General features: G+C 38.3%; 1 protein-coding gene across 1 annotated transcript in view; it reads left to right on the forward strand.

The window, feature by feature from the left end:
* LOC129360431 (ecto-NOX disulfide-thiol exchanger 2-like) overlaps window positions 1–16,618 on the forward strand; it is a 179,459-nt gene extending 162,841 nt beyond the window's left edge. The window contains 5 exon segments of the mRNA XM_055030644.1: window positions 3,675–3,815; window positions 7,537–7,593; window positions 9,338–9,443; window positions 11,897–11,982; window positions 15,830–16,618. Of these exon segments, the coding sequence (XP_054886619.1) occupies window positions 3,675–3,815; window positions 7,537–7,593; window positions 9,338–9,443; window positions 11,897–11,982; window positions 15,830–15,961 (522 nt within the window). The 3' untranslated portion in view covers window positions 15,962–16,618.
* Window positions 16,619–20,788: the final 4,170 nt, after the last annotated feature.

Genomic DNA, 20,788 nt, shown 5'->3' on the forward strand with positions numbered 1-20,788 from the left:
TTGATGTGTGCAGATTACCGGAAAATCGATGCCTTGCAAAAATATTCATTCCTCACATTTCTGTATATTTTATGAGAATATAATTTGAAAGACCCACAGAGGATTGCATAACTTTGAAGTCTTTGTAATAGGATTTTAATTCCTACAAATACAATTTTGAAATGACTGTATTGTTTTTCATCCACCTACCTAATTCCGAATTGATACATTTGACATATCCCTCTCTGTATTCTCATTAAGACATTTTATTAACTTTTGCAAAATATCTCATACCAATATAATGAAACTGCCACCATGTTCACTGTTAGAATGATGGATTACTAATTTAACGAACCATAAAAACAAGTTCTCCAACCTGAGTTGTGGATCTCTGTACTCCTCCGGAGTTATTATTCACAAAAAAAGTTGTTTATCAATAATCAAGGCCTGAAATCTGGGTGTAAACCAAACCCAAACCTGAACCTTGACAGTTACAAAGTCGGCCTTCTACCACCTAGAGAGCTTTTCTAGGAGTAAAGACTCATATCTCAGTAAGATCTAGAGAAATTCCCTCGTGTTTATCTTTAGTTGCATTGATTACTGCTACAAGATCTTGACATTGCTGCCAAGAAAGTCAACCAGACACAATGCTGCTGCGCACATTCTGACTAAAACCATGAAGTTGAAGATCATCACACCAGTTTTAACGTCCCTACCTGGGCTTCCTGTAGATCAGGGAGCAGACTTTAAAATACTGTTGTTAGTTTATAAATCACTGAATGGCTTAGCACCACAATACATTAAAGATCTGCTGTTGTTGTATCAACTTTCCACTTTTCTCAGGTCTTCTAGTTCTTATTCTGCATCCCCAGAACCAGCGCCAAACATGGAGAAGCAGCATTTAGTTTATATGTGGAACATTTATTCATTTTAGTCTGTATGCCAACCTTTCTTTTATTTTTCCACTGCAATGTTTCTTGCTTGTTTTATTTTTTTCATCATGTAAGGCTCTTTGAATTGCCCCTTTGCTGCCATGAGCGCTACCAATAAATTTAGATTGCATTGCTTTTTAAATTCCACTTTTTTATTAGATTTTTAAAACCATTGGATTATTTGTTTGTGTAGGTCTACATAAAATGTTGGGGTTTTTTTTATGTAGACCTACAGTGGAGCAGCTGTCAGCAACATTGCCTTGCAACAAGAAAGTCCTGAGCTGATTCCCATTCATGACTTTACATGTTCTCTCTGTTTATGCAGCTTCTCACTGATAACAACTAATAACAATAGGGAATATTTTATCTAACATTTTGGAAAAACTGCAGATATTTCTCATTCATTTGCTTTTTCAAATTTATTCTTTAAAACAACATATACCGTCTTGTCACCATTTCATAGATGCTCTAAAAAGTTCAGAAGTAATTTTATAATTTGAACTTTGGCATCTGAAAAGAAACTGAAAGCCTCTCCAGTTCACATAATGAAGCCACCAGTTCTACTTCTGTATCTTATAGAATAATAAGCATTACTTTTCCTACAGAACAGGTTTCTGTTACATTTAGATTTGATAAAAGTAAAGTGGCACTAAATCGACTGTAGTGTTTATCAGATGTCCTCTCTCAGCTGTCTTTCTTTAGTAATGGAACTTATGATCGACTGGCGTTTAGAAGAAGAGAATCCATTAAGGCAGCACAGTTCCTTTCTGCTTCCAGAGTAATTACCTTTCCAACATGCATCTCTCTCTCTCTCTCTCTCCTTGTGTATTTATGAAGAAAAGGAGGCGAGCGGATTAAATGAGCTCGAATGCACTGAAATTGGATACCTCGACCTGGCCGGGTCCACCAGGTGTTTCGCCGCAGTCTCCTGGATTTGCAATAAAACTTTATCAGCACCTATTGACAGCTTGTTACCCTCTCTCATCAGCCGTGGTGTATCTGGCAGTATAAGCACTCGGTTTCTGATTGTACAAACAGTATTATCACCACAGGAGACTGATCGTTTCATCTGTGCTCAACAGATAACTTTGGAGGCTGTTGTCTCTTAAAACTTTCTTAAATCCCGTTCTCATATTTCATCCTAAAGCACGTCCTAATTTTCTTAATCTTTGTCCAAAATAAATGTGAAGGTTTTGAAGATTTGGCAATATTTTAGATATGCAATGTCCTTCACATGTAATTTAGACAAATTGGCCTTTATTTCAAAGGCATCTGTTTAGAGAAAAAAAGTCCCAAGTTAGGAATTTTTGAATTCATTTTTTAAGAAGTCACGTAATTATTATTACCCATATCAATCTCTTCAAAATAAATTTAGCTTGAAGATTTTTTATTTGGACTTTCACTTTTTTAATTGAGCAGTGTGTCCTGGAACTTTTAATTAGCAGTCCAGACTCTTTATTTTCTCCTGGAAAAAATATGTCATCCAGGGCTCCTACTCAAATTAGTGGAAAGCAAAAAAGTTTTCTTTAATTATTTTTCATGTCTGGAAAGGTTTAGAAAAATGTCTCAATTTTAAGCCTCTTTTTTTCCTCTTCCATTTTCTGAACTACAAAACTCTGAGAATGCAGAACTGATTGTAGTCCAAATTGACAGGTTTTATCTTTCATTTGCAACAACACGCCTTGATTCGAGTGCTTTATTAATCATCACTATTTTGTTTTGAACTTGCTGACTGCATGTGGATTTATTTAAAAATGAAGTTTGAGTAAATTTACTACCGTTTGGTTTCTAGACCTGTAGTTTTTAACCTGAATCTAGCACTAAAACTGTTATTCTTTGGATGTACTACAAAGCAAATTTGGATATTTCTGTTCAAAATTTTGCTTTTTTTTAATTTGACCAGTGTAAGACTAATAGATCTAGAAATTTGACTTATCTTGTTTAGTCAAAATACAACAAAACCAGTAGAAGAAAAAACAAAAAGATAAAAAGCAGAAGTGAACGCAATTTTAATTAAGGAGATGGAAATAAAAAAATGCTGAGTATATTGGAAAAACGAAAAGAATTTAAAAATGTAAAATAATGAAGGGAAATGTGATCCTGGAAAAATATTCTGAAATGACAACTGTGTAGGAAACCTGAATATAATGTATATAATTTAAATAATTTCAAACTAATGGTCATTTCATTGTCCCAATACAAAGTGAGGTGAATGGTAATGGAGGTGGAATGAAACCTCTAATGTTCCCAGTTAGAAACCAGACAACCATTAAACATGTCATCTGGTTGTTATGAAGTGAAACTTTTTCTTTCCGACTGTCACAAACATTTATGGTGAATTTGATTAAGATTGTGACATTAACAAAAACTCAGTGGGTTTGGAAATAATGAAACAAAATACGTGCAAAATACGTGCTTCCTTCCTGTGAGTTCTGTAGGGTTGAACAATAGTTTATTTAGGAATCAAGAGCCAACAAATCCAACATTAAATCCAGACCTGAAAGGCACAAAAGAGTCATTTCAAATATCTCCAGAACCAGAAACAAATTAAGGTCTCACATTACCTCGAGGAGCAGAGAGGTCATTCATTATTTAATTTATTGCATTTTAAGATTGATGTAATACATTTTTACCCATGCAAAGTTTCCCTGATAAACAATAATATGTAAAATGTGATGATTTAATTTTTTCATTCCACATCCTGGTGTTTTTACGGCTGGTCAGTTCTCAGCAACATTAGTGTCTTAATGTCTGTTTTCACAGCAACTGTTAAAAATGAGGGACGAACTGAAGCAGCGGGAGGCGGAGCTGGAAAAGAGTCTGGAGGACAAACAGCAGCTGAAGTTTGAAGTCCAGAATCTGAAGGAAGGCCTCCAGAAGTTGCAGAGCACACACACAATGCAGGTCAGTGTGACAGATGACATCCCTCACTCTGCTGGCTTTCACCTGAGCCGACATGGAGCGTTTACTTAGCGGGCTTCACAGCAGGACTCGTCTGTGGGTTGCTACTGTCTTTGTTCTTTGCAGTCTGCGATTTCATGAGAGAGAGGTTAGCTGAGGACATCCAGGATTATGCAAATCCTGATAGAAAGTAAAGGAATAAATCACTAGTGAATCAAAGTGATGATACTTACTTTAACCATTTTTCTAAGCTTCTAAGAAATCTGCAAATACATTCTGTGCATATTTCTGTCTCTGAAACTGAAGGAAAGCGCTGACAACAGTGTCATTGATTATCAGGCTTCATTGAGTGTTCATTTTTACCTTAATTCATACTTGTATCTTTTTTTCATGTAAATTGCATTCAGCTCAAATTTATTATTCAATCTTTCTAAATTAAAGTGTCTCATTCTTTATAAGACGCCTCAGTTTAACTGTTCTTACTTCATACCGATAAAAAGCCCAATTAACACACACTAAACACGAACCTGTTCTGTGATTGCCTACTTTCACATATTTGCATATAATATTTTTCTCTTTATGTTAACATATTAATCAGTCTTTAAATAGCCAAAACAGTGGGTTTTGGATTACAAATTAATTGTTGAATTGCTAGGATCCTCTTCTAGTCACTCTAGAAGAGGATCTATCTGATGATCTGTCATGTGGTGAAGCTTTATCACTTTGGGTACAAACACAGAGATTTGTTTTTAAGCATCCAAAACTGAGGAAAAAAAAATCCCATACTTCTTTTTAATTTGCTTCTGAGAAGCCAGACTTTTTTAAAATCTTTAAAATTCATTTGATCCAATGCACGAAAGGAACCAATTATTAAAAACAATTTATCTGAGTGGAAATGTTACATAAAATGCTGTTACTTGCAGTTGTAGAGGTATTCAGAGGCAAAAGGTGCAAACACTCACCTCAAAACCCCCTTTTTTATAATTTCAACTGATAATTTACATAATTTGTGTTACAGTATATAATTTAAAGTAATCAAAGCAATAATTAATGTTTTGCATGTCCAATTTTGTGCTTGTAAATAAGTCGCTGCTGCCTCTGAGACTGCGTGTGTGGTTCATGGTCCTCTGGGATGCACCATGCAGAGTTTTATCTCGTAAGATCTGTTCAAATTATAAACTTCCACTGACTTTGAAGTCGTTTGGACTCTACCAGAGGATTTTACAAAATAGAAGTGGTTGAAACCTGCACAGAAAAATACTGCTATGTGTGTATCTGTACTGATGACATCACAAGAGTAGTGAATTTGATTGAAACTAGGGTTGGCACATTAACAACACAATTTCAATTAGTTAATTACATAGATTTTAATGCATTGAAGATTTGAACACAATTAATATTTGGAATTGATATAATTCATACATTCGGAACTTTTTTATTCCAAATTATTTTATGTGTTTCTGGTAGGCCTGTAAAACTGACACAGAAGAATCCTTCATAATTGACAGAAATCGACAGAAAAGCCGATTCTCTTGGTCCACTGGGGGATAATTTTTGCTTCAAAAACCAAACACGATGTGTCCAAGTTGTGCTATAAGTTGTACTAAAAGGAATTCATCTGTCAGCAAAGCTATTCAAGCCTAAAGTAATATTTCAGCTTGAAGCATGTTGCAGCAATTTAAAGGGATTTTGATTTGTAAATGTTCCTTAGTTTGTCAATATATAGTTTTAAATTAAAATGGGATTAATGGCAATCAATGAATTAATTACAGAACCTGCAAATAACTCCCAACACTAGTTAAAACATGCAAAAAATACAAATAGGCCCACTCAAAAAAACATGATTACATTATGCCTCATGTGATGTCATCAAGCATCTGTGTGTTTTGCAAAAGCTTTTTATTGGAGGGTAGATCATATTGTACGGAGATAACATGACAACAAAATAATAAAACAAAACATGACCTGACCACGGTGTCAAACTATCCAAAGTGAACTTCACTTGTTTTCACAGAAGAGTCCGGTGTGCAGCTTTAAAACTGTCTCACAGTTGTAGCTGGTCTTTGCAACATCCAGAAGAGCTCACTTTAAATTAAACCAGAGCTGTTTCAGGAGCCGGAATCATTACTTACAGACACTCCTGCTTCATTATTTATTCACTGGATGTGTTGCTTATGTTAAGATGCTCATTTGCCAGCAAAACTGAGCCTAATACTAATTAATGCCTGGTTGTTTAACAACCAAACTGCAATGCTAAATACCCGGTCTTAAAAACATTTTCAAGTGTCAGGGGTCATTTTTCTCCGGTAGCCCCATCATGTTTACTAATGTTTCAGGTGTTGTCTGCTATCCCCGGTGGTCTGCTATTTGTTTGTTAATGTTCCCTCCAGCTCTGTTTAATGAGAGCAATGGCTGTCGTTATAATGAGCCTCAGTTAAATCACCTCTTAAACTGATAATACAAACTAAGGGCTCTCACAGCTCATGAGGATTCCCCTCCATGAGATCGCCGGCGGGTTTCTTTTAACCTAGAGCTGAATCAGGAACGTGTTGGCAGTCCCCTTTAGCAGAGGGACGCTTGTCAATAGCTTGTTAATCTTGATGAGTTTGATAAGAAATGTGTCCCCACGCCTGTGAGCTGAAGGGAAATATGCTAATTAAAATTCCTGCATGCTGGCAAACTTGAATCATGAAAGACAGTCTCATTACAGGCTAAAAGAGAAATCAATTTTAGGGTTTGGGTTTCACTGAAGATTAGCAGACACTGTGGGACGATTTGTCATGTTGAGGATATTTCTTTACGGCCTCAATTCTCTTTCATCGGTGCAGTGTCCCTGCTGTCCCCAAGCTGTCACCACACATTACTCCTGCGACTCGACTGCAGGTCATTGCAGAGATTAACCTTCTTATTATTACGATCAAAACAAACTTTTTCATCAGTTTTTATCACATTTTACTGCTGCTATTGACGGATTCATGTTTGATTTATTTGTTGATTTGTTCGTTGTAATTAGATGAGCACTTCATACACTTTTTGATTTAATTCTGCCGAGTTGAACGTCTCCAGTCTCACACATTGAAGGATGTCGCTTTTAAGATTTCTGCCTCTTTACTTTGAGGTAAACGTTTTAGTTCTGATTCTTTTAAAAGATTAAGGGAGAAACCTGCAGCCTTGTACTGCTAATAAAATTTACGTGGCGACTTCCACATCATAAAATCAGTTTTCTGCTCTGGAACAAATGCATATATATGTATATATGTCAGTATTTATGGATTTTTCTGTGGAACATAACTTCAAATTATTCACAGAAATCCCATCTATTCACTGATTTCTTTTTATAGAGCTTTTCTAAGACATTAGAAAGAAAATGCAGCTTTGGGAATTGAAACACCAATAGGCACTGTGCTATTGGCTGGTGTTGTTTAAAGCAGCCAATCCAGGACTTTCTATCTTAGATAACTACCGATCAGGTAATTTGATGTCGATTAATTTGGTTGGATTTCTTAGAGAGCAGCCATTCAGGAAAATCAGGACACAATCTGTTGTATGTTCATCAGATGATTCATTTGTTCCAGTTTTGACTCAGATTAGTTAAATGTCTCCATATGGGGTCCAGTAATTCAGCTTTACTTGTTTGTTTGAAATCCACAATTTTCATAGTAAACAATGCTTGATTGGACACGGCTGAACTCTTCATTGCTGTGTCGTTCCTCATGTGCTGCAGCTGGAGATGTCAAACCCGGCCGATGGAGGCAAAGACGACAGCAACAACAAGACTGTTGTAAGTGGAAAACTTAAAGCCCTTCCAACCCCATTATGATTTTTATGTTTTTCATCTTTCTCCTTATCTCCTTTTCCTTCCCTTCCTCCACTGACATAACAGATCATTGTAGCCTAAAGTGGCTTAACGTCCTGTTACTGCATTTGTCATTGAATTAATCACCCAGACTCAGCCGAGATTGGAAATAAAGCAGCTGTAAACACTAAAATGCCTTCCACATGTGTGTACGTCTACACTCCCACACACTGGTATATCCAAACGGGGTGTGATGAATAGATTAAAAACTGAAAATGGCCACCAGGCATCTCACAGCATGAGTGGAAACATTACACACAGTAATATGTTGGACAATAAAAACTCCTCTGCTTTTTCTCTGCCACCTGTCAGAGATCTGGAGCAAACTGTTTAATTATTTACCTTCTAAGTCTCTTCCCTCTGCCTCTCTCTGCTTCCTTAAAGCTCATCTCATTTTGTGACGTTATGTGCGTGGATGTGTGTGTGTGTGTTTGACAAGTATCACTTTGTTAGAAATATAGCTGATGTCTAAATTGAAATCTGAGCTTCATCCGTAACCGATTTATTGTTTCTCTGGACAGACGTGGTGAAACCTTCTGATGTTCTCATATATTTATCACAGAAATTAATGCATTAAACTTTTACAAATTTAAGCCTTTTTTTTTCAGGCTGAAATTATTAAACATCAAAAAATCAAGATGAGGGTGCCCAAGTTTGAATTTATTATGAGATTTCATAAATCAAATGTATTTGATTTATAAATGCAATCATAAATTCTCCAGATGTCTCTAGACTAAACTCAAATTTTAGCGCAACAATTCGAAAATGAATGTTTGGGACAACAACCTCAGCCCATCACCCAATAAAAGCTACCAAAACCACAGTGAAACATGGAGGTGGCAGTATCACAGTGTGGGATTATTTTATTTGGATGCTCCTGGATTTTCTTTTTGTAGTGAATGTATAGATGAATTGTTCTAAATAGATGTCAATTTTGGCCAAAATTGTGAAAATTGTTTGCTAGTAGGATAAAAAAAAAATTAAGTCATGTTTAATTTCTCAGCATCAGTGTGAGTCCAGTTTTGCATCCAAGTCAGATGAAGAAAGATCCAATTAAAAATTAAAGTTTTGGGATGGCATAGCCCGAGTCCAGAAATTGGATAGAAAATCTGTGGTCCTGTAGAGGGCAGCATACAACTGACTACGTTCCAATCTCATAGATTACAAGAACCTTTACGAGTTGGAATGGACATATTTTGTCAAATGAAGTTGTGGGATGCTGTCAAAGAGGACAATATGGTAAAAGTGTCTCATTGTTTAATTTAAGGGTTAATAATCTTGTGCATGGTGGTTAGATTTTCTATTTTGCTTGAATTGTACATTATAAATGTTTGGTTATATGTGGGAAATGTTTAGAAATGATATTGGGGGACTATTGCTGTAGAACATAAACTTGGCTCTTCTGTCCCACTACTTATGTTTATTTGATTATCTCAATGTGTGGATAAGAAAAAATATATTTGACTTGTGCAACACCCTAAAAAATACTTCCTTAAATAAAACATGAAAAATTAAATGCATATGATATTCATGATGAGTGAATGTAAACTGCAGCCAGCTCTGAGTTTCCATATGATTCTGAAGCCCTAATTCTATTTTAATTTGTTTACATCAGCGACTGATGTCTGATTTATTCATTGGTTCTGTTTGTGTGTTTTCATGTTTGCAGGAAGCCACACTTTCAGCAGTGGTGTCCTGCAGTCAGGAGAAAAGAGGTCCCACAGAGAAAAACTCAACAAGTCCTATTCACTCAGAGAGGGAAGCCCTGCTAGTTGGTAAGCTGCCGCCACTTTCGCATCAATGTCTTCATTCAGGCTCAATGTTCTGTGCAAACTGAAGCTCTGTGGGGTCTTTTTCACTCTCATTATTTTACAGAGACTTGTTTAAGCAGATTCAGTTTATTTGCTCCTTCAGTTGACCAAACAAATCTCAAAATTAAGGTCACTTATTCATCCATCCTTTTTTCTCAAGGAAAAAACACTAAGACCGCTTTCAGTTCAGCTGAAACGTATTAAATTAATATGTATTGGAGCTATTATCATTGTAGGCTTTCCTATAATCGAGATTATTATCAAATAATACTTCCATGCCCAGTCGTCTGTCCTGTTGGTGAGCGAATGCTTCTCTTTGTTCCACTCAGTTTAATCATCTCTAATCGATAGAGTGTCACTCTGATGGTCATTATTTCATCATGCTTGTTTATTTACCCAAAAAATTATATCTGTTAGTTAGTAAATGTTTTGCTCTGCCCCCAAATCTATAAAGTCTGCTTTTCACAAATGTCTTTTTGAATGAGACAAGATGCAGATGAAACCAGACGTTTACAAACACTGGATAAAAAGACACTATCTGCGTTTCCAATAGAAATTTCTGCAGAACTTTGTTGTAAAGTTTGGTCTGATTTAACATCATAAAAAACAGTGAGAAAAAAAAGTCCTGCAACTAGCTAAGTATTTCATTAATGCTTTTCACCTGGATCTGTGTTATTGCCATGTTCAAATCTATGCATCCCTTAAGCTTTTCCAAAACACACATAATGGAATGGTTTCGATCAACATATGTTCATGAATTACAAAGGCATTTTCACAATCCACACCTAAATTCAATTAAGCGTTTACAAGAATTAAACATTGATATTCACAGATTCACCCTGTCTAATCCAACTGAGTTATTTTGCTAAGAAGAACGGTCAATATTTGTCACATTGTAGCAGTGGAAAGCTGCTGGAGACATACTCTGTGAAACCTGCAGCTTTTTCTGAAAGGTATTGGCTCAGGGGAGCTGTGCACATTTACATTTTTTGTTATTTATTAATGAAACCAAGGTAACATTTTTGTTTCACTTCACAATTAGGCAGTTTTATGTCTAACACATAAATTCCCAATAAAGTTGTTTGACAGTCCATTAAAATATCTTCTGATGTTTCACTGGCAGCCCTTGTAGCTTAGTTTAACTCTGGCATGCAGAAGTGACTGTGACACATTAGACAGATGTGTGGCGTCCTAATTAAGTTCATTAAATTAATTGAGCCATGCACAGATCAAGGACAAGTAGAATTAACAGCCACTGTCTAAACACATTTGTAAATTAGATACTTACATGTATTATTGTTAATAAGGCAATTTGTGGAGGAAAATTGAGCTTTGAGGGAAAATAAAAACAAGCAGAGGGGAATAAAAACGTTGTTTATGCCTTTCAGAGAACATGCATTATCACCGCTTCACGTTCCTACCACTCCACAAGTGTTAAAGTTTTGCACTTGGAATAATTCTTGTCTATGCTGCAGGCTTTGTGGTGTTTGTTGACAGAAAGCATGGTGTCAGAGTGTAAGCTGCAGATGCTCCATGCCTGGTTGAGTTTGCAGACTACAGGAACTGAAGGACGAAAAGAAGGAGGAACACCTGCAGTTTTTGTTCATTTATGAAAAAGGAAACCAAGAATTATTCATATTTAAATGCACCGACTTGAAGGGAGGATAAATCCCAGCATGTAACTCACACAAACTAGAAGCTTTGTACAGTTGGAGAACATTTTTCTTTATTGGCTTTTTCATGGCATACATGCAGAGCAAAGTTTTTTTGTTTGTTTTGTTTTTTTGGGGGGACGGGGGGGTAAATTCAGACGAATAACTCAGAGAGACTTGGACTTGTTGTTCTATCTGAGTGCTCCATTAAACTCCCATTCAGCTGAGCAGCTCCAGACAGGCGCGTTGTTTGTACTCGAGCATTGATTGACCTCCTGCAGGTGACAAAAATGAAGTCTTGGTGCAGCATTATGCCTCTTTGAAGCTTCAAGCGACGGTTGTGTTTCTGCTCAGCCAGAAGCTGTGCGTACTGAAGTGTGTTGCGGCTACGTCGGTGGTTAGTGAGCACAGACAGAGAGCTGGCTCTCCTCTGGTCTTCCTCTGCGAGCTGATGGCAGATGGTTTGTTTGTGCTGGGGGAGAGTGTGGCTTTGATCAGAGACAACAGCATCAAAGGCATCATTAAACTCTCTTTCTAATCTGGAGCGACAACATACAAGAGGCTTTTAACAGTAATGGGACTCGGGGAAGAAGTCGGTTAAAGCCGCTCCTCCACTGAGCCCAAGGAGACGATGAAGAGTGGAGAAAAAAAGAATGAAAAAAAACCGGTTGCTCCAGACGTCCTCTGGTAATTTGTCAATGTTTAATGGTTGAGTGAAGCTGGAAGTTAAGAGCTTTGCATGACTTATTATTTTTCTCTCCTAAGGGATCATCTCAACCTTCCTGCACGTCCACCCGTTCGGAGCCAGCATCGAGTACATCTGTTCCTACCTCCAGCGTTTGGACACCAAGGTAATGCTTTGAATCAAAGCTTCCACTGAGGAGCGCTGGAACGCTGCTGCCATTTGGTATAAATCTACATTACATGCATTTATACAGACGGCGTGTTGGTCCGTACTGCTGGGCTGACATATGGGCTTGGATATTCACTCAAACTTAATCCAAGTGGACCTCCCTAACGCTTTTAGCAGGCTGTTCCACAGAGGTGGATGGATTTACTAGAACAAAATCACTTTAAAGGACAGTTTGACGTCCTCACAGATGCACTCGCTTGGCCCCCCGCTGGGAGGTAAATGAGGGGACAACAAAAAAATAGCACACATCATTAAATATTTAGTCCTTCATTGAGAAATGTTCCTATGTTGATGTGATTTTTTTTTTTCCTGGAAATGAAAGGATTTAATCACAGTCAACAACATTGAGCTAATCATTTTGTTAAAGTTAGAACGCCCTTAAGAGCTGATGGTTTAAACAATTTAGTGGGAATAAAGTCATGAGATGTTTCTTGTGGCCATCTGCAATCTAATGAAGGTCTGCCCCATTCCTCACTCGCTCCTGCATGTGCAGTCTGCTTCAAAACACCCCTAAGCATTACAGTCAAGTTACAGCTGCTGAAATAATCCTCCTGATTCTCAGATTTGTTCAGAACCTGAAAATCACAGGAATGTACCTTCTCTCATGCCGTAGCATGAATGTCAGCTTGATGCAAAATCAAAAAGTTTAGTCCACTTATACGGATTTGGAGACACAGCTGATCAGGCTGATTGAGATTCAACAAACATAACTGTACTGTAAAACAGCAACAAACCATAAGGTTTCTTCTGAAAATGCAAACGTTTAATATCGGTTGCTATAGCGTTGCAGCCCACTTTATGTGAGGATTTTCAGTTTTAAATGTTTTAAATGGTTAAAATCATCATAAACATGCATCAGTCTGGATGTTATAACTCCACTGCTGAGGATTTATTTACTTTTCTGCAATCTGACAGTAATATGACTGTAGCTGAAGGTGCTGTTACTTCACAGAACCTCAATTCAACAAAAATCTGCAACTTTTTCTGATGTGTACAGCCTGTTCCACATCTGGCTTTAATAAATGATTTTTTTACGTAATTAGAAGCCTCTTAAAGATGGTGAATATTAACATAAAATAATTAAGGGTAGGAATTTGCAGCTCTGTAAAAAAACAGCGTTTGCCTCCATGGAGCCGAACTTTAATGAAATGTTTACAGTCATCTGGATCAGTATCTCTCCAGGCGTTCTGAAAGTCTGTCAAAGTATTTCTTAAAACTTTTCTTTTAAACCAGCACCTGGACTTTTTTTTTCTTTCTTGAAGCAACTCGACTTGTATTTTTCTCAAAGGGAAAATGGGTTTTCAGCAAGTCAAATCCAGACATTCATAACACAAGTTATACTAAATCCACCAACTTCAGAATCCAACAACTTTCTGTTTTCTGATACTTTGATTGCACCAACCAAAGCCAAGACAGCTCCTCATAATAAATAAGCATTGAGTCAGGGCCATCTTGGATTTAGCAGAGAAGTGGTAAACACAATTTATTTCAACTTGTTTAATTAAGAAGTACAAAAGTCCTATTTCTTAAAAGTCATGCTGTTTAGGTACTGCTTAAGCTAAAAATCTGTTCTTTTGTTCTTATTATACCCACTTGTAATATTTTTACTTGTTTTATTTTATATTTTGGCATATGTTACACCTCACTTTGTAATGGTCAGGCAAGAAAAGTCCAATCTGTGGTCAAAGGACCAGTCCCTGAATCTGGACACACCCACTATTTAAATCTATTCTGAGCAGCAAGAACAGAAAATGTCTCACCCTTGGTTCCAAGCTGCTTATTGTTTAGTGAAAGTCTATACGTCTGTGGTTACAATTTACTGTTAACTGAATGCAAGAAACTTTATTTATAACAGATGCAGATTGTATGCTGTGCTTCACATTTTCCATTTGCAATTAATTGTCAGTAAAAGTTTCTCGCTGAAAAACAAAAACAAAACCCTGTCTGTCTAAATTTTGACAGACAGTTGTTGGTTGAATAAAATCAATGCAAGGCTTCAAAATGACCTGTAAGCTTTTTGCTTTGTTTTCAAATGATTGTGTTTAACTTGAATACAATCCCAAATACTTTTTGTTCTGTAGTTGAGGAGAATTTACCTTTTGAGGACTTTGTTTCTGACTTTAAAAATATTTAACACTTTTCCATGACGTTGTTGTGGGAGTTCTCCTCATGCCAGACTATATTAAAACCGATCCATCAGTCTGTCAGTTGAAGCCGAGCACCATCTCAGTTTCTGACATTCGTTTTTGATGAAGTTCAGCCACATCATCTCGTCTTTCTGATGAGGCATTTCACTCCCATTATGACTCCTCTCTGGCACTTAGATTGAGGCTTTCAAATCACCACCTTTTAGCATCGCCTCCAAAGAGTAGGACTAACATTAGTTTCCATCTGTGACGACAAAAGTATTATTTACCTCATCACTTCGATATTCAATTTGTCATCTTTAGAAACTTTTTCTTGTCTACTAGAGAAGTTGTTCTTTTCATCACCGCCTTGACTCATTCTCACGTATACAGTGAGTGTGACGGTCCTCTCGTGCATATTTTTGTTATTATTATTCCTCTACTTTATGTTCATGTGTTGGCTTGTGCACCCGCCCACGCTTTTCTGTCTGCGTGCGTCTGATTTCTTTTTTTTTTTTCTTGTGCATCTGTTGTTCCCACGCTGACTCTCCACCACACACACCGTGTAGCCCACAGAGTTTTGTCAATATCATTGGCTAGACTCCCCAACTACAAGCTCAGTCCTCTACACTTATCTACTGGCTCCACACACACCGCTTCATTGTAAAATGGCAATCTCTTTTGCATGGCGGACCTTCATGTGTCACAGTATGAACACTCACAGATTAATTCAATACACCGCAGGTTGATCGTAGATCCTCAAACTGTTCATTTCGACGTGATCATGTGGGATTTCAATTGGCCGGCTGATCCTCACCCCACTCATGTCAGAGGAGGGTTTATAAGAGCTGATGTGCCGAAATCAGAGAAGAACGCATGTACGTAGGAGCTGCTCAATGGATGACACATAGAGGTGAAAAGTTTTATTTCACAGTAGTTTAATCATTTTCTCGACAGAAAATGTTTCTGGGTGATAAATTTAGAGGGTTTTCTGAAAACACAGTGGCGTTATCACACTACTAAAATGTCAAAACAAATATTGACAAAAATACTTGATCACAGCAACATTTAAGTTTAGAGCAAAATATATGATAAGTTACACAAAAAAAGTTGGGGAACACTTCAGCCCTTGTTTATAAAATATGATTTAAAAATGTCACTTCCTTGTTTGATTAAACAGTGGACAAGCTAACACAGTTATTAGCACCAATGTTAATAACTTTCCAGTAATATTTTTTATATCATAAATGTGGCCCTTACTGTAGTGCACCACTGCTGATACAGAAGATTTACTGACCTTTTTCAGCTGCTCTCTAACATTAGTGTAACATGTAGTGTTAGCATGTAGCAGTAGCACAGCTAGTATGTGGCTTCATTCCACATCCCCTTATTTCTTGTCTTATTGCCTCAGAGAAAAATGGATGACACCTCTCAACGCTGTTGTGTTTATGTTGGAACTTGTGGAACTTGTACTTTTTCTATCAATATTAAGGGATTATGGGCTTAAAACAAGATGCTATCGCACTGAAAAGTTACTCGCTAGTTGGCCTTTTTTTTCTTTAGATGCACTAGAAATTAGACTAAAAATACTTGTTCATGTTTTGTTCATGTTAGGCAGAAAGCAACCCTTGACATGTGAACTTGTCTGTCTGTCTGCAGATTAACCCCAGTGAGGTGGAGGCTCTCCTTTCCCGGCTGCCCTGCACCTTCAGGCAGGAGCTGACTGGCGTTGGAGCGAGTTTGGAGAAACGCTGGAACTTCTGCGGCTTTGAGGGCATAAAGAGCACTTAGGCTCCACAGGTGACACTTCTGGGACTTCAAGAAGACGACAGGCAACACAGACTTTGTAGCAATGTGAAAGATACAGTATCTAGCTCACAAGTATCAAAGACTCTGTACTGAATCCTGACTGTACAAGGGACACAGAGGACTGATCTCAGATCAAGCGGGAATGTTACATGAGCACTTCAGGGACTGTGTAGGTGGCAGAGACTTTAAACATCATCGCTGTGGAGACCAAGCACCCACGATGGAGTCCTCAGAAGCTTGATCTCCGAGTTCCTGTGCATCTGCAAAATATTTTTAGACATGATGACTCCCTGGGAGTCACAGAGGAGCACCAGTTTCTACCGTCACTGGATCATCGCGTAGTTTTGCCCACAGGAGCAGAGCGTGGTGCGTTTGGAGTCAACACGTGGATCTGTCTGGTATCAGGTCTACAGGGCTAATCCAGGAGGAGATGAGGGTGTGTCCTCCCAACCCGTCGACCTCCTTCTCTTCTCTTTTTGCTGTTGCCGGTTTGTAACATAGATCAAAAACGAATATATTTCTTCATTTTCTGTAAAGGCTGTCAGCAGTTGCATAGACTCATTTGTTGTAATACACTGTAAATGCTTGGATGATATTTTTGAATATAAAAGACATTTGAATATAAAGAAAACAGCAAAGTGTCTGTATTTTTGTGCATCTGAGGAGCAGGTAGAGGGGTTTGTGTGACTGATATGCACAAGACAAGTAGGCTACCTCTACGTTTGTGCTCATTCTTGCTTGAAGAGCCGTGTTTTTTTTTCTCGTTTCCTTTATCTATCAGGAGCTGTACTCAGAGCTGGGTTTAGAAGCTTACATAAGGGCATTTGTGTCTTTCAGAAGCCAATTAAGCCCGTCTGTCAGCCTGGCGAAAGGCAGAACGTTCGCATCACACTTAAGTGGGAAGCACACCTAGGGGATCGTGTTAATGATGTTTAATTGGAGAGGCAGTTGGTGTGTGTGCTTTCTGGCACCGAGTGAACAGCAAACTGTATTGTTTGTGTACTGTGCCTGCATCCGTGTATTAAATGGTTCTGTAGCTCTTTATGGAGTGGGGGAAGTCATCTGCTGCACCTCCTGCAGATAGAGAGCTCACCAGCACCAGGGCCGGAGGTTCCCCCCATCACCGAAAACCCAGTCGAGCATTCTTAATGCGCCGCCACTGGGCCGTGGGGCAGCATGCTCTCTTCCCCGATTGCTCTGAGAAACAGATTTATTATAATGTGTGATTTGCTCTCATTTAGCCTCCTCAGACTCATGCAGTCACTGCTTTTGAAAAATTAGCGCCTCTGCATACTATTCTTCTAGCTCAATGTAATGTTTTAAAAAAAAGGCCATAACTTGCCATTTGGACAAGCTATTGTTTAATTGTTTAGGATGCCCAGCTGCTCTTCCTGGTGTCCATTAAAAACACACAACACAGAGTAGAAATCTTTCAATAACAGATTTAACATGTATATCTGTCAATTTAACCATTCCAATTAAAAGTATGTTGCTCCTAGAAAGCTTTTCAGCTACTTTTTAACTGCGTGACCATTGCATCATGTTATGATGTTACTCCCTTATCAAAAACATACCTGGAATGTTGCCTTGATTCCTTCATGCATGTTTGAGAATTTTTTTAATTTTGTCACAGCAATCATTCAGCTGTGCACAATGCCTGGTTGGACCTAGCACGGACGCAGCTACTCATAGCTGCAATTTCAGTTCCTCCAGACTAGCCAGCAGCAATTAGCAAACATCTTGTGCAACTACCAATCTTATGAGTTCATTATACAGATTACAAAACATTGTTAGAGGGTGACTAGAGGAGTGATGTTTTGAATTCTTAAAGTGGGTGTTTTAGAAAAAGCAGGAGCTCTTAAAGAGACAGAGGCCCAATTTCCAGGCATTCAATTACAAAGTAAAATTTCCTTAAAGTCATATTTTATATAACATTTTTATAATGACTGTGATATGAACTTCGTTTTATCACAATAATTTGAGGTGCTATTGTGGTAACAATAAAAGTGGTTGTAAAAACTATAAAAATTTTTAGGTACCTGTGTGACAAACAAACATTCCTATTTACAACATGTTTCTTTAAGAAATGAGTCATGTAAGGATGTGTTGTTTGTGTCACTATACTGAACATAACTACATTTAAAAATAACAATCCTGACAAAAAAGACCTTTTTATAAAAAAATGTACATTTATTGTGAAAACAATAATTAAAAATGATCATAAGAAATATGTCACAATAAATTATACTCGATACAATAAACGCCCACCCTAATCAGCTCATGTGGGAGAATATATAGGAATGGACAACTATTATGCATGCACTCAATAAATCTGGACTTTATGAAGGAGTAGAAATACAAAAACCCACTTTTGAATCTGAGGCTTAAGGAGCCATGTTGAATATTTTTTCATATAGCCTAACATGTAGGGGACACGGCATCTACATAGAGGCCAAAAATTGTTAGTTGGTTCTGGGTTTGAAGTCGTTCTGCATAGAGTCAACATGTCCCGAGTTTTCTCTGTATTCCTCCCATGGTCCAATATACTGTATGCAACGATTGCCCTCATGTATGAAGTTATAGGTGGATGGTTTCCTCCATGTTACTCTGTGATGGACTGGTGACCTGTCCAGGTTTTTCACCCTGTTAGCCAACCAGCCACTCCCCAAGCTAAAACATTCAAAAAACCTTGACAATTACTCATCTCTGAAATCCCAGTGAGAGACACTTAAGTTTATGGTTGAGTCATGTTAAAAGTAAAAGATATGAATGCTTTTACATGGCACAGTATGAGCAAAAAGACTCCCACTTTCTCTTTTTTATGTAACCCGTGCTGCAGTTATTTGTGGTTGTAATGATGTTACTGAAGGATGTGGAGGTTTATGTCCACATTTTTCCCGTTTCTGTCGGCCTGACAGAGCACTTGGGATTGTTGCGAGATGTTGCCTGTGCACCGCGACGCTTCCTCTCCACGCTGTGTGAGCCGAGCTCAGCAGAACATCCCCCAATGACAAACTCCAGCACACCTCACACCGACCTCTTCCTTCCCCAACGCGCTTTACCTTCCTGCACTCACTGACACAAACAAAACACCTATACGGCGCTTTTGTGTTTTTCAAAAGCTGCTTTTCTGTGTAGAGTTTCCTCCCAACTGAGCTGCCATCCCCACGCGCTGATAGACTCGGGGCGTTCACAGTTTATCTCCTTTACAGCTGTCTGTGACGGGGAGGATGAAGACACAAACATGCTTGTGATCGTGCTTTAGGTTCTCCGGCATCACATGAGGAGGTAAACAAAGACTAATTAAATCCATCGGCAGTCCCCGGTGAGCGCCCCTCTCCATTTGCTGTTGCCTTCTCATTACTGTGACACAGTCAGGAGTCTCCTCGTTAATTCAATTCAAGGTGTATGCAAGCAAAAGGAGGCAGATCACCTCCCCAGCAGTGATTATGCCAGAGGACTCTTTCCTTGTAAAAGTGCTGTGAGCGATATCAGAGGATGTCCTCAGGCATTTGTTGATGTTAAACTCGAATAACCTCTGCTCCCCAAACCCTACATTTCAGGTTGTTGTCTCAGACGCAGATTTCCAGGAGTTTTTGCTACTTTTTTTCCACATTTGTCACGTTACAACCACAAACTTATATGTATTTTGGTGAACTTTTAGGTGATGGACCTTAATAAAGTTAATTACTGTGAAGTGATACTTGCTTGTTCACTTTGTTTTTGTGAATGTAAATCTAAAAATATAAACTGTGCCCTGAAGTTGTACGTTTCAGTTCCCTAAGCTCTTCTTTAGAACATCCTGTCTCTGCAAACGCAGATGCAGGTCATTTGGGGTATTTCTGTTCCACCATTACACATCGGTAAAGGTGTGTAATCTCTGTATTTGCTCCCTAACTCAGATTGTTTGATCTAAACCACTTCCCAAAATTTGATTCAAAAATACTTTGTTTATCCCAAAGGGAAAGTAAATGATGTCATAACTCATATCATCCAAGCAGCTTCAAAGAGTCATTGTATGTGGTGATCTCCAGTAACAGTCAGTCTTGTAATGAATCAGAAGAGGCCTCTGACTGAAGCCTGTTGCTGTATGACAGTTTCATGACTTTAATGACGTGCTAACAACGCAATATCAGGACAGCAGACAAGACTTCTTTCATGCCCCTTTTGTTCCATAAAGCCCGGCTTTGTCACCTGCATTCCTATCTTCTGTCGAGTTCACAGTTACATGCTATTTTATGTTGGTTACCACATAAAATCCCAGTGTGAAAAAGTTATGCTTGCTTCATGTTGCGGACAGATTGAATTGGATGTATGATAGGTCCACTTGGCTGAGATCTTATTACTCCAGCTATACTTAATTACTTTTTTTCTGCTCACGACGGAGACTTAATTATGTTCACGGCGCCTCTTGAGTGAGCAGATGAGATGGGACGCCATCTTTGTATTCACCATGCGGCCCAGAACACGATAAACAAAGACCCCTGGAAGAGGATTAAGAGAACATAGAGGGGCTTCACCTCTAAGCTTGTCCACATTAAATTCACAGGCCCACAGGTTCACAGTTGAGGAGTTTGAACACATTAAGCACCATCTCCCTGCCCACTCTGCTGCTGCTGCTTTGGCTGTCAACAGATAAATCAATGAAAGTGGCTCAAAGCGCTCTGTGACAGGAAGTGATGAGTCAACAGCTCCTCCTGTTGAGCTCAACAGCAACTACACTCACTTCTGAGCTGTTTCAGACCAGGACCAGGTATGATTCACACTGAGAGGAGGGCTGTCCCAAGCATGTTAATTCAGGTTCCTTAT

This window comes from Poeciliopsis prolifica, unplaced genomic scaffold (genome assembly GCF_027474105.1).
Source record: "Poeciliopsis prolifica strain line A6 unplaced genomic scaffold, Auburn_PproV2 SCAFFOLD006, whole genome shotgun sequence".
In the NCBI taxonomy this organism is placed as follows: Eukaryota; Metazoa; Chordata; class Actinopteri; order Cyprinodontiformes; family Poeciliidae; genus Poeciliopsis; species Poeciliopsis prolifica.